The 19,001-nt window shown below is 43.3% G+C and overlaps 1 protein-coding gene across 1 annotated transcript in view; it reads left to right on the forward strand.

The window, feature by feature from the left end:
• Positions 1–19,001, forward strand: part of GC (GC vitamin D binding protein) — a 383,851-nt gene that overhangs the window by 206,480 nt on the left and 158,370 nt on the right. Inside the window, exons 2-3 of the mRNA XM_075337198.1 lie at positions 13,102–13,171; positions 15,934–16,066. Coding sequence (XP_075193313.1) covers positions 13,102–13,171; positions 15,934–16,066 — 203 coding nt within the window. The remainder of the gene's footprint in view (positions 1–13,101; positions 13,172–15,933; positions 16,067–19,001) is intronic.

Genomic DNA, 19,001 nt, shown 5'->3' on the forward strand with positions numbered 1-19,001 from the left:
CATATACCAAATGAGTTGAAAAAAGACAGATGCTGGTGGAAAGGGGAACAGGTGTGTTGGAAAGGGGAAAAAAGTTTTTGTCCGTGGGTTTGTTGGTTAAGCGAAAGTAACATTTGATGAAGAAACACCATTTGTTACGGTGGGATTGGCAGATTTGGATAAGGTGGTATATACTATGTTACCGCTATATAACGAAAATTAATAAGAAAAGAAAGAGAAAGGTATATATCCCCATCAGCAGTCAATGTCCACCGTGCTCCCAGATGGAAAATGAGAGGTTGGCAACTGGAAGGTTCGGTGGAGGATACAGATCTGTGTGGCTATGAAACTAATAGTTGCCTGAACCGAGTTAGACGCCACTCGGATCTTGAGACTGGGAGCCCTGTTAGTGTCACAGGGTCCACACGCCCACCCAGCCCAGGAATTCCCTGTTAACATCACAGGGGCCATTGAGTACGCTGACCATGTGCATTGGGGCCACACCTGTGGACAGCAGGCGCATCAGCAGCAGCAGTCCTGTTAATGCCACTGGGCTGCACAAGCAGGACTTGTAGGACAGGAGCTGGTCTTAACCGTTCTGCATTACCTACTGTGGTGGCGGCTTGCATCGACGCCCTATCCCTGCCTACCTCTGGCCTAAAGCCGCAATGGGTTCAACACATGGAGGTGTGCTCTTTCGGAGCATAATAGAAGACTGCGCACCTCCTTGTTGGCTCCAGCCCGTTTTATAACCTGGGTCCGCCCCAAACCAGGGTGGACCACAATGCAACTCCTGGAGACAAAAGCAGAGTGACACGTCATGAGTGGCATAACTAGCGTCCTATTTGGAACCGCAACTTCAATAATGACCTCATGGCTGCCACGACACAAACACCTCACCAGTCATCGTCTGACCATCAATAATGAGGTGACAAGTCATAGGGGCGTGCCTCTGCAAGCCATTTGGGAGTGGCCTGGCCACATCGTCAGGACACCTGATGCCCTGTGGTCTATATGGGCCCCCCACATCAGGGGCAGGGCCAAAGAGTTCATTACCGGACCTAGTCAATGATGCAGTAAGTGCCTGAGCATGGTCAGTTGCATGAAATACAGTCTCTGAAAAAAGACTTTAGCATGGTGTCTAGGCACAAAAGAGGACTTAGACCCGGCACGGAATGCAAGTACCTGTGCAAAGAGGCTTTTCGCACTAAGTGTGGGAGCATGTGCTGTATCCCGAAATGAAGACTTAGCCTCAGGAATGGCACAGTCAGGCTGAGCATACTCACTAGGCGAAACACTGTAGTTAGGCTGCAGCTGGGGTAAATCGGCACACGCATGCGCACTATCTGCCTCTCCACACTTACACGTGGAGGAGAAATTGCTCTTCGGGTGTGGACTTGGAGATGCTGTCTATGAACAGAATGAAAAGCTAAAGGAAGCCTCACTTTATATCCCTCCGAATTATCAAATGCAGCAATAAATTCCCTGAGTTTGCTATAACATTAGCGTAGCAAAATGTGCATGAGGGTGTCATGCAGAGGTGCTAGTAATAGCTTGGCACCAGTGGGACAATAATGAAATACAACAGCCAGTTCTATGATGCCACTAAATGGCAGTATTTTTTGCTATCATTATAGCTTATTAAAAACAGAGCAGGAGGGTGTCCTGCACAGGTGCTAGAAATAGCTTGGCACCAGTGGGACAATACAGAAGTCCAACAGCCATGTTTAGGATGCCACTAAGTTCACTCAGTGTTTGCTAGTATAATGGCTTAGTAACAATGAGTTTGAGTGTGCAATGCAGGCAGAGGTGCTGCAAATATTTTTGCACTAGTGGGACAATACAGAAGTCCAACAGCCACTTTTAGGATGCCACTAAGTTCACTCAGTGTTTGCTAGTATAATGGCTTAGTAACAATGAGTTTGAGTGTGCAATGCAGGCAGACGTGCTGCAAATATCTTTGCACTAGTGGGACAATACAGAAGTTCAACAGCCACTTTTAGGATGCCACTAAGTTCACTCAGTGTTTGCTAGTATAATGGCTTAGTAACAATGAGTTTGAGTGTGCAATGCAGGCAGACGTGCTGCAAATATCTTTGCACTAGTGGGACAATACAGAAGTCCAACAGCCATGTTTAGGATGCCACTAAGTTCACTCAGTGTTTGCTAGTATAATGGCTTAGTAACAATGAGTTTGAGTGTGCAAAGGGCAGGAGGGTACAGTGGCAGGGTTGTGGGTCTGGGTAGAGGAAAGGAAGCCTCCCTTTCTATCCCTCCTAATGGGGAAATGCAGCGAGGAAATCCCTGACCTAAGCTACACAGATGCTGTCATCTTGTGTAGCTGTTAAACTCTGTTTTCCTGGACCTGTCACCTATGGCTCTGACCCTGCCGTTATTAGCCCTTAAAAGGACTGATAGAAACTTCTATCCCTATTCTGTACAGCGCTGTGTATGGAGCGTATACAGCAGTATCGGAGATAGGAGCTGCGCCAGTGATGACTGACACCAAGGACGCAGAAGGCAGATAATGGCATGCTGGAGGAAAATGTACGTTTTTATAATGCAGGGACATGTGACATGGACATCCTATCACCCATGCCGTTGCTTCTCTGGCTAAAAGTCCACTTAGCTGTGCGTGTGTCTGGGATTGGCTGACATGCTGGCCCGCCCCACTACACGCGCGCTTAGGGAAGGAAGACAAGGAAAAAAAAAAATACAGCAGTGATCTGAATGCGCTGTTCCCGCACACTATACACAGAAATTTCATAATAGTGTGAGTCACAGAGTGACTTACACTATTACAGCGGAAAGCCAGCTAGTAATTAGCTGGTCTTTTTGCTGCTAGAACTGTGGCGCCCCTGACCTGGTCAGGCACCACTGAGTACTGCACCCATGCTGGGGACAGTACAATACAGGTAATCCAGAAGGCTGACAGGGGTGTGGAACACAGGCGCATAGTGATCAGGTCTCACACATGTACCCATGAGAGGACCCCTGGGGATCCCAGGAGGGGGCAAAGCCTATACCTCCACTGGAATAGTGGCAGGGGGTTAAAAGCCTCCATCTCCTCTCAAGGGGTGTGGTGGAGAGTCTGGTTGCTAGGTGGCGTAGGCAAGAACAGGAGAGGAGGAGCAGTGAGTCAGTTAGAAGGAGAACTCCATAGGGCTCAGTGAGGAGCAGACCTGTGGGGCTGTTGCTGTCTAACAGCGCCCGCGCAGTGACTACAGACGGGGGAGAACGGTCAACTAGAAGTGCTGCCTGAAAGCCAGCTTCAGCTAGCGAGTGCAACGGAGTGGGAAGTAAGGAGACTTCTAGAGAGCACCAGGCCCAACCGGGCGGCAGATCCCGAAGCGAGGATAGATTCACCTTTCCCTGCTAAACCTGCCGGTGTGGGGCTCTTACAGCCCACACCACAACAACCAAAAGCCGCAGCCACGTAACCGCAAGTAGGGCCCATAGGTCACAGGAGGCAAGAGGCTGGAGTGGCCTGGCCCGGGGAACAAGCACACGGCAACACAAGAAGGGGAGAGAGGCTTGGAGCATCTTCCCTGGGTGACCCCCATAGGGACTCAAAGTCGGGGTCACCCCAAACCACCAAGGGCTAAGGACGGCGAGTTTGTAGTCACCCTCATACAGTCAGCCGGAAGGATACCTGGTTCCCACCTGGTTCATCCCAGCTACGCCCGGGTTACTCACCCTGCCACCTGAAGTGAGTAAAAACCCTGAAAGACACTCTGCCTGTGTGTGGTCATTCTGCGACTTGTGGTACTACAGCTTTACAAAGGGCCCTGGGGCTTGCCTCACTCTCAGGAGGCTACTACACCCGACTGCACCCACCATCAGCCCCAGGTGCCTCCTAATCTGCAGTGGCGGTCCCCTCTGACCGCAAATCTGAGAGTGGCGTCACGATCAAAACAAGAAGATTTCCTACCAGTGACGGAGATCCAGCAACGTGGAGTCCCTGAAGGTAACGCACCTGCACTGATACAACACCTGCGGGGCTTCACAGAACCGTTCTCGAACGTATCTAGAACTATCGAGCTTTAGCAAAAAGCTCGAGTTCTAGTTCTATCTAGAACAGCCCCCAAAATCACTCGAGCCGCGAACTGGAGAACCTCGAACCGCGAACCGCGCTCAACTCTAGACAACACCTTTAATATAAGGAATGTTATTCACATTGGCTTTGTACTGGCATTGAGATTTCTTCTAATTATACCTTTATTACTTACAGCAACAAGAGGGCAGCAGTTTTAACCTGCCCAGGCCAAAGGATCTAATGCAATGACAGGATGCAGCAAAGCCCTCCAATAAAGATGGAGGCCTGGCAGGTTAAAACTGCTGACCTCTTGTTGCTGTAATTAATTGCTCAATTTTTTGAGAAAATGTTAATCCTCTTTTGTTGCCTTTTTTTAATTATACTTTTAACAACGTTATTAATTTCTTTCTAAGGGGAAGTTCTCACATGGCATAAATATAACACATTTTTGACAGCAGAAACTATAGAGAAAATCCACAGTGGTAAATAGAAATGCAAATTTTACTGCATGAAGGATACGGATATTCTACACATTTTACCCCATTGTTTTGCAAGGATTGAAATACTCAAAGATATCTGGTCCCAATATAAATATACATAATATAGATTTCAAATCTGCTTTTACACAGTGGATTTTTCTCAGCATGGGAATGAGATTTTGTTAAATCCTACTTACAATGCCGGTCCTGTAACGTAGCAGATTGTACCCAAGTGTCTCCTCAGTGGATTCTACATTGGAATTTAGCCTTATGCATCTGTCACAAATAATTTCAAGAACATTCTTATTAAACTATGAGCCCAATCTATTCAAGTGTAAAAAGCCAGAAAGCTGAAACTGACAAGTCAGGACCTTGCTTAAATGCCTAAGAGACCACAGCAAATCTGTCTCCATAAAGCTACTTTCTCAACTAGAAAAACTACTTTCAACAGTTCTGCAGTTAAGCTATTTCAATGTGATCTATTTGGGCTTTCTATCTTTCAGCATTTTTCTTTCAGTCACTGTCAATGAAAAACTTCTAAAACTCTAAAGTTATTAGATAAAAATTATAGGGAAAATGACAAACATTTATATTCTGACTTGTGCTTTTGGCTACTCCATGCAATATGTGGGTGAGAGACATCTCTTCTACAAAAGGATGAATATCTCACTATTCATTTGAGCAGTAATTGTAGAAAATGTTCCAGAATTCAAGAACATGCTTTTTAAGCTAAATTATTATCATTGAGTAAGTGAATTATTTTGCACTTATTTTCTTTTTTATTTTTATTTTTTTTATGTGAAATGCATTGAATACGCCTAAAAGTTTTAGAAAGTACTATTTCGTATGTAGCAATATTATTTCGATGTCTACTTGTTTTGTTGTTGTTTTCTCTTTTTTTTAAGCTAAAGTAAGGTAAAGCACATCAAAAGTAGATAAATACAATTAAGCATACCTAAAAGGTTCAATGAGGTCCAAAAGTGCAAGTACAGAACAGGAAAGTGCTTATTAGAATTTTTTATACTGTGCATTAAGTATATATGTCTACTTTACATTTTATTATGTTCTGTTTTCAAAAATTATTTCACAAACTTTAAACACTTTGAAAACTGGAATTTAAATCATAAAATTAAACTTTATCATTTTGAGTCATAATTTGAAAAATATTGGGATATATGTAATAAACAATCAGACCAAAACTTTTAAACCATATCTACACTTTCACAAAAAATGATTAGTGCTGTACTCTGCAGTGAAATCATTTTTCAAACTCACTGTATTAGCAACTTCTGTAGATAACCCACGGTACAATGTACAGCCGTTGCTGCAAGCTATACTAAAAGATGTAGTGTCCTGCTAGTCAGTTTTAGCCACCATCTTTAAGGAGCTGAAAGTCAATGTTTTGGAGTGGCCATCAGAAAGCCCTGATCCCAATCCTATTGAAAATTTATGGGCAAGGTTAAAAAGGCAGGTGCAAACATGGCTCAGTTACACCAGTTCTGTCAGGAGTAATGGGCCCTAATTTCTACAAACTATTGTGAGAAGTTTGTGGAAGGATATCCAAAATGTTTGACCCAAGTCATACAGTTTAAGGGCAATGGTACCAAACACTAATGAAATGTATATAAACTTTCAATATTGCTGAAAAAAAATGCCATAAACATTCTCTCTAATTACTCTGGCATTTGGCAAATATAAATAATTTTGGTTCCTAATTGACCTAAAACAGGAAAGGTTTATTCTGATTTTATGTCAGATTCGGAGAAAAACATGCAGATGTGTCTTTTTAGATAGTGGATGTAAACTTCTGGTTTCAACTGTAACTATTATGGATTTGTTGGTCGATGAGTCAAGTGATTGATCATTTCCTCATCTATTTTACACTTTAATCACTGTTTATATAAGCTTATGTATTCACAATAACCAATGACAATTTAATGCCCACATAAAAGATGTATTCAAATGACATGATGGCTTTGTTTTTTGTTATTTGATCCTTTGTCAGGTTTGCACAACATTGATTGTTTCAGAACCGTGCAGAAAACTGTGCAAACTAATAAACAGTGGGAACAAGTAAATTTTCTGTTACATTTATTCTTAATTTATATATGTAGTTTCTTTAAGAACTGTCCAGGATAGTGTCATAGGTAGAGACTAAAGGGGGCTTTACACGCTACGATATCGCTAGCGATATCACTAGCGAGCATACCCGCCCCCATCGTTTGTGCGTCATGGGCAAATCGCTGCCTGTGGCGCACAATATCGCTAACACCCATCACACATACTTACCTTTCTAGCGACATCGCTGTGGGCGGTGAACAACCTCTTTGTTAAGGGGTAGGTTCGTGCGCCATCACAGAAACATCACACAGCGGCCGACCAATACAAGCGGAGGGGCGGAGACCAGCAGCATTATCGACACGTCCACCTCATTGCCGGAGGACGCAGGTAAGCTGTTGTTCGTCATTCCTGGGGTGTCACATGTGTGCTGCCTCAGGAATGACGAACAACCTACGTCCAGAACGACCAACGAGATTTTTAAAATGAACGACGTGTCAACGATCAAAGATTAGGTGAGTATTTTTGATCGTTAACACCCGCTCCTAACTGTTACACGCAACAACGTCGCTAACGATGCTTACGACGCCGGATGTGTGTCACGAATTCCGTGACCCTGACGACATATCGTTAGATATGTCGTTGCGTCTAATGGGGCCTTTAATGTGCTAAGTCTTGTAAGTAGCAAATAATTTCCATCTTTCATCACATTGAACTTTATTATAATTATTGTTCTTATCAAAATTATTATTATTTTTTAGTTAGGGTCTTGTACATACCATGCACCAGAAAAAAACTGGAGCTGCTCTCTTCTGGTGTCCAAACAAGCAGCTCATGCTGATACAGTTAAATAGCCATAAAGGACATGTAGTAAAAAGGATATAGGAACATTCAAGCCGCCTCAAAGACAGGCAATTAGACTATTAAACAAGATGGAAAGTCTTTTCTATGATAAGGCTAAAAACGTTGGAGAAGTCCAGCTTAGGATAAAAGGCAACTCAGATGAGATCTCATTTACATGTATAATGTATGTGTGGTCAATACAAAGGACTGGCACATGATTTATTCCTTCAAAAGACTTTACATAGAACCAGGAAATATGCATTTTGTGTGTAAGAAGGGCAATTCCGGCAGCTAAAAAGGAAAGGGTTCTCTACAGTTAGAGCAGTCAGACTGTGTAATGCCCAACTACAAGATGACTCGAGGAATCCCTGCATTTTCACATGTAAAAGAAACATTATTGTACTGTACATCCTATTAATTAACAACAACTTTAAACATCAACAGGGAACTGTCATATTTCCTGTCTCCTCTCATATTTTGTAACTAATTTGCCATAATCTGACAATTATGGCGCATCTTATTTTAAAACTCAGCACTGTGTCATTCCTCTGTTATTCCTCATAAAAATAGATTGCCAATTGGGCGTTACCAGTTTTAGTCGTCTCCCTATACAATCTGAAACTGTCAAAAATCAGTGCTGACACTGTCCGACATCATATGTTGTTGGAAATATCAATTTATTACTATTTTTTATAGGAATAAATAGTGCAAAATTTTGAGAAAATAAGATCTAAAATGTTAATTTCCTATGAAGTATTTGTGACATAGACTTGTTTGATGGAAAGAAGTAGCACAACAAAGGTGGGGTGAGGACTAAAAGAAATAAAATATACATCTAATCGCCACCATACACATTAGATAAAAATTGTTCCAAGTCAGTTGATTACAGAATGACCTGAGGGCCATTTTTGATGAGTATGTCCTGCCGAGTCTCCCACAATAGATGATGTGAAAGGGAAGGATGGGGCACTTGGCATTTCAATGCCCGAACAAATGTGCTTTTGTTACTCACTTAAATTTTTACTGACGCAATCACTAGATGCTGATGGGAAGCCATATCAAGCAGCACCTAATGATGGCCCCCTATTGCTATCATCTTTGTACACCCTTTAAGACAGCCACAGTCTGCACATTTAAAATTCTGATCTAAGAAAATATAAAAATAATTAATCCTTGCGGTAAAGAAAAGAAATCAAAATTCTATAACTTTTTTCAGTCAGTACACCACCTTTAAAGAAAGCAATAAAAGCAATGTAAACATCCTATGTACAGTACCTGAAATAAACAAGCTCTCACATAGCTCTTTTGATAGATGCTCCTAAAATGGAAACAAACCCATAAAGATAACATTTTTCTACAAAGATTAGAGTTTTTTGACAATTAAAATACCGTATTTTTCGGATTATAAGACGCACTTTTCCTACGAAAAATTTGGGAGGAAAATGAGGGGTGCGTCTTAAAATCCGAATATATCTTACTGGGGGGGGGCTTTCTGTGCAGCAACAAGGTGCGTTCAGGTGGCCAGGTGCCTGTGGCTGCGTGCGGGCGGCCGAGTGCCTGTGGCTGCGTGCGGGCAGCCGGTGCCTGTCGGTGCCGGCTGCTTCTCTGTCTTGGAAACCGGCTGCCTCTCTGTGCGGGTGGGCGGGCGGCCTGCTGTCTGCCACTCTGTGCGTGCGGGTCGGTGGCTGTGCGGACTGTGGTGGCTGTGTGGCAGGTGTCCCAGTGTGTTCGCGGTCCAGGTTTCAAATGATGGTGCCGGGAATCAGGGCATGCGCAGATGGAGCTCTTGGATGAGAGCTCCATCTGCGCACGCGCCGCTCTGGGAGTCAGCGCCTGGGCAGATGGAGCCCTTGGATAGAGCTCCATCTGCGCATGCGACGCTCTAGGTGCCATCATTTGAACCGAGACCGTGGACAAACTGGGACACTTAGCGCACCGGCCTGCTCCTCCACTGATCTGCCTCCGCTGCTGTCACTACTGACCCGCTGCCGCTGCTGCCACTGCTCACCCACCGCTGCTGATGCCACTGACCCGCCACCGCTGCTGCCACTGACCTGCCACTGCTGCCGCCACTGACCCGCCACTGCTGCCACCACGGACCCGCCGCGGCTTTCAGCACAACCTCTGCCTCCTGTGACCCCGTTTCACTACCACTGCTGCCCCCCTCTGGTAAGACAACACTGGAGTATAAGACGGACCCCATTTTTATTTTTTTTTTTAAAAAAATTATTTATCTCTAAATTTGGGATGTGTCTTATAATCCGGTGCGTTTTATAAAACGAAAAATATGATAATGCAAAAATTTGTAAGTTTCGTATCGCCATTATCATACTAACATGAAAAATCATGTTGATAGCTAATTTTTAACCATAATTGAATTTTTTTCTCTATTTCACCCAACTTTGAATTTTTTCCCCATTTTTGCATATTATATGGCATTAAAAGTGTAATTCAAAATGAACATACATTCTGCTAAAAACAAGCATGCAGGTACTTTGATCACACACGATATCGATTGCTTCTGGATGGCATAAGGACCTGGGACACAGTGCAGTGGAGCGCGAGCACCTGTGGGTAAAGTGCATAGAGGACCTGCGGCTGGAATTCAGAGAAGCAATCCAGTTGCAGCTACTCAATGCATTCCACTGCAGGTCCTCATGCTCCAGTGCACTGCGTCCCACAATTCTCTGCCGGCCATAAGCAATCAATATCGCTTGATGTGGTTAGTGTGTGTGTGTGCGATCTGTTGTGTGATTGTGTGTGTGTGTGTGTGTTTGTGTGCGATCTGATGTGTATGAGTATGTTGAGGGGTAAACTTTAAACCACTTGTGTTTTCCCCAAAATAAGCTCTAACACTTTTTCCAGGGAAAAAAAATATATAAGGCCTCTGCCACACTCACGTGCCTCCGGTATGTGTGTGCCTTTTTTTTCACGTACCAGAGACATGGGCCCACGTGTTCCTATGTATTGTTATTTTTTTGGACACACGTAAGTATTCAGGAACGGAACGTGTGTCCGTTCCGTACTTACGTGTGTCTGTGTTTTTGAAAAATGCTGACATATCCATGTTGCTCCGGCAGCACGGGTGTCACACGGCCTGCACCCGTACCACACGGATGTAGTGTTCATGCGGGCTCGTGTGACACGCGCCGGAGAAAGACACGTGTCAGTGTAAAAATAATTAAAACACATACTCACCTCCACTATACCTGCAGTCTCTGCCGCGGCTGTCCCCTGCATCCGTCCCCCAGTGAATTTGAACAACGCTTTTTCTTCACTGGGGGCCGGAAGCAGCGTCAGCGGGGCGTGACTTTGGCTGCGCGCTGTCATTCAGCACCACAGACAGCGCCGGATGGTGCAGGTAAGGCGGGGCTTTCCGTTGTCCATGTGTTATTACGTATAACACACGGAGAACACGTACGTGCCATAAACAAGGCACACGGGTCAAAACCACCCCTTTAACACATACATGACAAAAACGTTACATTTTGTCACGTAAGTGTGGCAGAGGCCTAAGACAGTGTCTTATTTTTGGGGAAACACGGTAGTATGATAAACACCGCAAGTAGGCTATTTTTGGAACAGGGCTTATATTTTAAGCATACTCCAAGCAGGCCAAAAATCCTGCTAGGGCTTATATCTTGCTACAATTTCTGCTTTGAAATTTGATGTCATTTGAGCCTTGAATAGTGAATTTGCCCTATCACTGTAAAACAACCCCTATCATTAGGTTTCCTCCACCGAACTTGACGGTTTTTTCAATTTCTCGATCCATTAGCCCCTTTTTCCCTTGTTTTTTCTAGACCCATTTTCACTGATCAGAGCCTAGTCTATTGACTTGCACCTCCAAATCATACATTTACAATCTTTTACCGTCCATTTTTCATACTTTTTTTGCAAACTCATACCAATGTTTCTTATGATGATATTGAAGTCGAGACCTCTTCACTTTTTTGGGCAACCATTCTTGATTTATGTAACATGTGTCTCACACTGCTTGCATGGACATCTATGATCATACTATAAGAATATGAGTTACCTCCACTGCCATGTTTTTCAAGCAAGAGCAGATAAAACTTGTTATGAGCCAACTTGTTCACTCTGATATTTTGCCTGGATTTCCACCTCTTGGCTTTTAAATGAATGAACAGAATTCATTTTGAATTCTTACAACTGTCATGGCATTCACATGGTGCAATTTGGCAATTTTTTGTCCAAAAAACTACTATTGATGAGCTGCATGATGCTTTTTTTTGGGGGGGGGGATTTTCTTCATGGTAGATCCTGGATTCAAATCAGTGATCTGTCGCTTGCAAAACAAACTAATATTACACTGAGCTATTAGGGAATGTAAGAACAGGTTGTAATTTGTAATACACAGGAAGAAAAAGATTTTTCAAACACCAGGAGCAAAACAGTAACAATGCAGTGTCAAGACAAGAATCTGTATAACTAATCATATGATAAATAGTTGTAAGTCAAATTTATGGATGAGATAGAGAAGATGATTGTCTATAAAATTAAGATAATCTCATGTTTGAAGCTGTAGTGCATGGTGATGTATGGAGCCTGAAAGTCAAAAGTTTAAAACATTGTTATCTTTTTGCTTGTCAGTGTAGATTAACATCTTCATTCCTCAGTAGAGTGATGGGAGGACTACCCAGGTGCAGAAACTACAGACAGTGGGACACCTCATTTTCACATTTCTGATTATAAGGCCGAGGCCACACTGGGACTAATGTGACCCTCGCATGACACTCGGCTCACACTGGCAGCACAGCAGGGGCCGAGTGTCATGCGAGTGTCACTGCGACTGAGGTTCGATCATGCAATCGGACCTCAGCTGCATGGGATGGGCCGGCTCTGAAGAGGGGCGGGCCAGCTCTGAGGAGGAGTTGGCTGGCACGGAGGAGGAGAGGGAGGGTTTTATCTCCTTCTCTCCTCTGTTGCCAGCTATTTACATTCTCACCCTGCACTCGCGGTACACCGGTGTACCGCAAGTGTAGTGCGATCTTTCTCTCTCCTCATAGACTTGAAAGGGTGCGAGAGAAAGAGTCTCGCATTACAATCGCAGCTTTCTGCGATTGTTTTCTCGGTCCGATTGGGGCTGAGAAAATAATCGGTCATGGATGCTGACACATAGGCTAATATTGGTCAGAGTGGAATTTAGTGTTTTATCGCATTCCACTCAGTCCAATTTTCATGCCATGTGTTTTAGGCCTAAAAGTTGATTCCTACAGAGCAGAGAGAAAGAAAGTAAACAAAGGTCCAGACTAAACCACTTTGCAAAAAATGGTAGCGCTCACTCACTGGGGAGAAAAATCTACAAGAAATATCTGAGAACATTTGTGCTAAGCCCTGCACAGGCTGCCATACTCTTTTATCCAAAAAAACAAACCATTATTTCAAATGGACCATTGATACTATCCCACAGACAAACTTTAGCAATGCCTTTGTAGCCAAATATTATAAACCCGAAAAATACCGATGTACAATGTCCAGATAATACCAACAATACAATTACCAACATAAAATGTCAAATAACTCTAATATACGGTCTACAAATGATACCAATTTACAGTGTCCAAGTATTACAAACGCAATAATGCATATATATATATATATATATATATATATATATATATTTCTGTTACTGTGTCATGGTTGATACAACTACCATCTCACTACTTTCTCTTGCCTTTCTAGGAAAGCTGTACGAAAGAGATAGGGTATGCCAGGAATTCACCATGCTTGGAACAGAAAAATTTTCTGCTGCGTAAGTTTTAATACAATGTACTAGTTATAACCTGCTTATGTTTTCATGTTTCATAGAAGAAGATTCGAGAAATGCACTTTCTAAATTGAAATGCCATGAACAATTTATTCTATCCAGCAAAAACTTTAGAAGGAGCACATTCATCAGAATACATTGTCTTTTTAATTAAATATGTCCCTTTCCACGTGGCAGTCTTGTATGCTGCTCCATTAGATAGCATGTGTCGAGAATTAATCATTCATTATATGTTTGTCTCCAGTGAGAATAAGCAATTACCACATTATTGGGAAATGCATTAAACAGTCAGTGATACTTAATTACATTTCTAAACTTCAAATATACTGATGGTTACTAGCCATGGGCAGTATATAGGCCCTCGTGGACTGCTGATTACATGTCACTCATTTACTTTATACCACAAAGGCTAAAACACTACAAAATTAGAAAAAGTAATGTAATTTCTGTGCTCAAATTAAAAGCTAATACTTCAAAAGCAAATCTTTACTACAAAGGACCAGACTGTGATTACCAATATCGTCTCATAGTTGTAGCAAATCCCTGGTGATACCCCTCACTGCCTCTTTGAATTTGCACCACATGCAAATGGATTCATCATATCTCGGCTGCTAATGAACATGCTATACTTAAAGTTTACATGCCTGCCATCACCACCTCCATCACCACCAGCGCTTAGTGTATGTAGGATTATACCTATATAAAAATAAAGCTGCCAAACTGCACACACAAGAGATAGACCTGTCAATCACCTGCTACGGCACTGGGAAGAGCCGGTTGGGGTTGAACTAGTCTAATCTTATTTCCGGCAATGGTCGTCAGTTGGATCTTTAAAATGTATTTTCTCTAAAATGCTGCAGCGGTTCAGAGAAAAATATAACTAATTGCAATAGTGATCCAAGTTCTGACAACTTCGTGCTGCACCAAAATGTTGGGTAAAATAAATAAGATAACATCCAGGTTCTTTTTAAGCTACATAGAGCACTAAATATAGGCCGGTCGGTTGTAATGGCAATAAGTAAGACAGATTTAAGTACCGAGTCCCTATACTGATTAAAGCACTACTCCTAAGGTTTGTTTTTTTTACCTATGGAGTGGTGCTTCCAATCTAAGTCCCCAGCCCCTACTCTTATACTCACCCTCCGCTATCTTCTACCACCAACACTCTTGTCAGTCTCAAGCAGTTTGTGAGCTGCCGGTTGCTGCAGAGCTGGTACCTGTTCAGTAGCTAATAAGTACTGGTCCAATCCAGTCTCAGAGTGTCCATAGGTTTTTATCGCATACCACACCTACACACAATAAACAAATTATGAAACAAAATTTTAGTCCCTGCTAGACCTTTATGAGCTACTCCATGTACCTCTAATTTTACATTGAGACACATCATGGTTTTCATTGATTCTACCTAATATGTGAAAAAAATCAAGAATCATTGAATATATGCTGTATTATAAAGCTATTCTCCATTACATATCTACAGCTCAATAACATGGAACCATGAAGATTTAATATGCCTTGATAACTACCTAAACGCTAACTACAGCACTGTGCATTCACACTGACTATGAAGGGGTCAGTGGCATGTAGATAGTATGGAGGGAGGCCCCCTTTCATCAGGGGCTCCTTTCAGTGGCTGCCACTTGCTACACCCAGAAGTGTAGAGAGTGGTTTAAGAGAGGATATCAGTTTTGTGCTCCTCTTCTGTTCATTGCATGCATAGAATTACCAATGTCAACCCTGTTAATGATCTATTTTGAGATGCACTGAACACTGCGGGTTATATATCGGATCTTCTCTGAAGGCGCTCACTACACTTCTGAATGTATCAGTGTAGGAACCAGCAGCTGCTGTCAAAACACTAAGATGATAGGGGGACACACCTCCAAACTATGTGAATGTCGCTGACTCCTGCATAGTCAGTGTGACATGCAGCACCAGGGTTGAGGGTCGGGCAGTGCTCGCTCTGGCCATGGAACTGCTTAGTATGCAAATTAAAGAAGGCGTAACAGTGCATCAAACTCCTTGCCACATCAAGCGTATATGAAAGCCCCCTCATTTGCATAATTTTGGTTAAAGAGGTTTTCCACTACTAACTTGATTGCCTTTCTTTTATCCTGACTATTCCTAACTAACACTTTCCTAATATACTTCTGCTATCTACTCAGCTCATGTAAGCTTATCTCCAAGAGACTTGAAAATACCTTTATTGTTGTAGCTTTGATTCTTCCAGCTGCAGACTGGAATTGGACCAACTGAGCAGGGCATATCACTGGTGGAGGCTGAGGGAATATTAAAGTGTAATTTGGGCATACATGTCACTCATGGAGAGGCAGCCCTGCCCCCAACAGAGACGTGCCCTACTCAGTTTGCCTGATTCTAGTCTGCAAAGCAAAAAGATGAAAGCTACAACAACAATGAAGGTGTTTATGAGCCTCTTAGTGATAAGCTTATAGGAGCAGAGAAGACAGCAAATATCCTGTATATTAGGAAAATCTCAGATAGGAAGAGTTAGGATAAAAGAAAGGGTATCACATTAGTAGTGGAAAACTACTTTAATATCCAAATGTTCAGATGTGGAATATCATTATGTATCGATAATATTCTTCTAATATACCATATTAATAAATGTGACTGTGCTCTTATAGCTCTCTCTGTATAAATGGACATATTTTTTGTTATTGACTGAGCTTTCATTTGAATTTTCTATTTCCAAGAATACATCTATTGATATGGTTTGTTCTCTCCAGAGCGGTCATCATGAACAGCAGGAAGTATTCCAATGCCACTTTTGAAGAAATAGGTCACCTAGTGAAAGCCATAGTCTCACTGGCAGCAACATGCTGCGCAAAAGGAGCTGCTGCAGGCTGCTATGACAATGGGGTAAACTTTTACCGTGCTTTCATTCCTAACAATAAGTCTCTCTTTCGATAATATTTTTTTTTCTTTGATTTATCAATAAACATGATTTTTTTCAGAATTACAAAACTTACTGAAGGCTGTTAAGTGAAAAATGTATTAAAGCAGGACACGGACAGACTGTGATACAGGTGATGTCCTGCTGATAACAGCCAGGAATCATCCGAGAACCACACTTTCAGTATTCTCTATTTACTGTAGAAAAAAGCTGCCTTTAAACTCAAAGAAGTGTTAGTGCTAGGTTTCATTGATCATTGTTTTTCATGATCTATTTCAGCAATACAAAGGAAGTGACATAAAGGCTGTTACATCTTTATTTTTTAGCTCCTGATTGATTGACAGCGTGATTGCATTGCTTTCCCACACTGTGCAGTCTCCGATGCTACAAGTAGAGTCAGCTTTGCCTCTGCAGCATTAGAGGAGTGCAGTTGCATTCAATCTGGCTTGATCCATGGATGGAATTACAAGCTCTATTGAAAAGAGCTCGTTGGTGCTGCACAATTTTCCATGGTAACCGGACACCATAGAAGTCTACCGGTCTACCTATGTGACCTAGAAAACTTGCCATTAACGATTAAATTAAAAATTCCACCTATTCCTGAGAACAATGGTATTTTTAGTAACAAATAAAATTTTCTCATGTAACAACCAATTTTTTCCAGAAAATATGAATACACTCTAAAATACCTTTAATTAGTAAATCACATTTAGATTTGTCTAGGGAGGTGTTCACTACAGTACATTCAAATGGCCGTCTTATTAAACCAGAAGTTTGGGATAGATCAGGTGCCCGTAAGCAAGGAAAAGTAGAAATATGGACTTAGAGATAACCAATATCATATACTCTCATGTTATCTCCAGGCCACAGCCGTAGAGGCTCCTACTTTAAATGCCAATTGTGACTGGTGTATCCTGAGTTACTTACTGTACATAGACATGTTACCTTTCATATTTATCCTGTCTGTGATGATAATGAGACCGCTGAAATATCATACAGTATGTTCAGAGCAAGAAGTATTAGGCTAGTATTAGGCTTAGTGGCCTGTGTGAAAATGTAAGATTTATGATTTTTTTATATAGAAAGTGACATGGAAAAGTGATATGAAGAAAATGATATTAGATTTTTTTATACATTAATTACAAATAAACAAACAAGACGTCATTTGCTGAAGACACATTGTCATTAGCGGGAACCTAAAAGCTGATACATACTTCTCAATCCACAAGCACCATGTATTGTGGCTGCATGATTTCAGCCAGATATGTTTAAAGGGAACCTGTCACCAGATTTGTCCCCTATAAACTGCGGCCACCACCAGTGGGCTCTTATATATAGCATTCTAGAATACCGTATATAAGAGCCCAGGCCACTCTGTATAACAAAAGAAACATCTATTATTATACTGACCTGTGAGCGGTCGAATCCAATGGGCATCGCTGGTCTCGGTCTGACACATCCTCTCTTCCATCCATCGATGTCCTTCTTCCCAGCTCTATATGGTTGACATATCCTTCATCATCCACGCAGAGACCTCCCTGCTGATGGCAAAGCAAAGTACTGCAATGCACAGGCATGGGGAAAGGTCAAAAAACGCCCCTGCACTATAATACTGTAACATTTACAGTAGCTGTTACAGTCGAAGATAGAGCAGCAGTTACAGCTACAGCAGTAACATCACTTATAGTAGCAGTTACAGCATCAGCATTTACAGAAGCAGTTACAGCATCAGCAGGACTTACAGCAGCAGGTACAGTAGCAGTTACAGTAACAGCAGCAGTTACAGCAGCAGTTACAGCAGCAGTTAGAGCAGCAGTTACAGTAGCAGTTACAGTATCAGCAGCAGTTACAGTAGCAGTTAAAGCAGCAGTTAGAGCAGCAGTTACAGTAGCAGTTACAGCAGCAGTTAGAGCAGCAGTTAGAGCAGCAGGTACAGTAGTAGTTAGAGCAGCAGTTACTGTCGCGGGCGGAGGAGGGGACGCCGCGCTCTCCCACTGCTCGGGTCCGGCTGCCGCGGCTGCTGCGGCCAGCTGCTGCTCGGTGGCTCGAGCGATGGGCCGGATCCCGGGGACTCTAGCGGCGCTCCTCGCCCGTGAGTGAAAGGGGATTTTTGGGTGTGGGGATTGGTTATTGTCCGTGACGCCACCCACGGTTGTGGTGATTTGTTGACACCACCGCTGCTCTGTATGGGGATCCCGGGAAGGATGGTATGGAGCAGCCAGTTGTTGTGTTGCCCCTCCGTGGGTAGGGGTTGGTGATCCCGGGGCCCAGTGATGAGGTGGGAGATGCAGGGCTTGGTGGGCGCAGGGACGTGGGGGCAGCGCTGTGCCTTGCGGCACTGTGGTACTCACTCAGCCTGAGACGTTGACACAGTTTTCGGTAAAAACACACGGCTGGAAAGACGGTTCCCACGGACGGCTGCACTTGCTTTCCCCAGTAGGTGACGGTCCCTCTGTCCTGCACCTAAATTGATGATGGTTGCGATGGGTTCCCACCGGTAACCCGCTCCCCGGCTTGGATATGGGCCGGAGGAGCCCTACTTTGCCCGCAGGCGCTGGCCCTGAGAAACTGGTGCCCTGGCGGTGGCGATGTCTCTCTGTTACGGTTGGACTGTTGCCTTCAATCGGGACTTGGTTGTTGGGAGACAGTCGTCCCCTTCACTGACGGATTTGGCAAATTATGGCGACTCCTAGCCTTGCCGGGATCCGAAAGGCCCCTGCCCTGGTGCTGACTGTTCTTCGTATACTGCTCCAGACCGCCGGGCCACTACCCGTCCGCGGTCCTTCCAGCAACCTCCGAGCAGTCACCCCTGCAGACTATCACCGCCGTCTGCTGACCTTGCTGTCTCTCAGTCCGGGGCACACACCCGGACCAGCTTCAGGCTTTACTACTGTCACTTCA

This window comes from Anomaloglossus baeobatrachus, chromosome 1 (genome assembly GCF_048569485.1).
Source record: "Anomaloglossus baeobatrachus isolate aAnoBae1 chromosome 1, aAnoBae1.hap1, whole genome shotgun sequence".
Taxonomy (NCBI): domain Eukaryota; kingdom Metazoa; phylum Chordata; class Amphibia; order Anura; family Aromobatidae; genus Anomaloglossus; species Anomaloglossus baeobatrachus.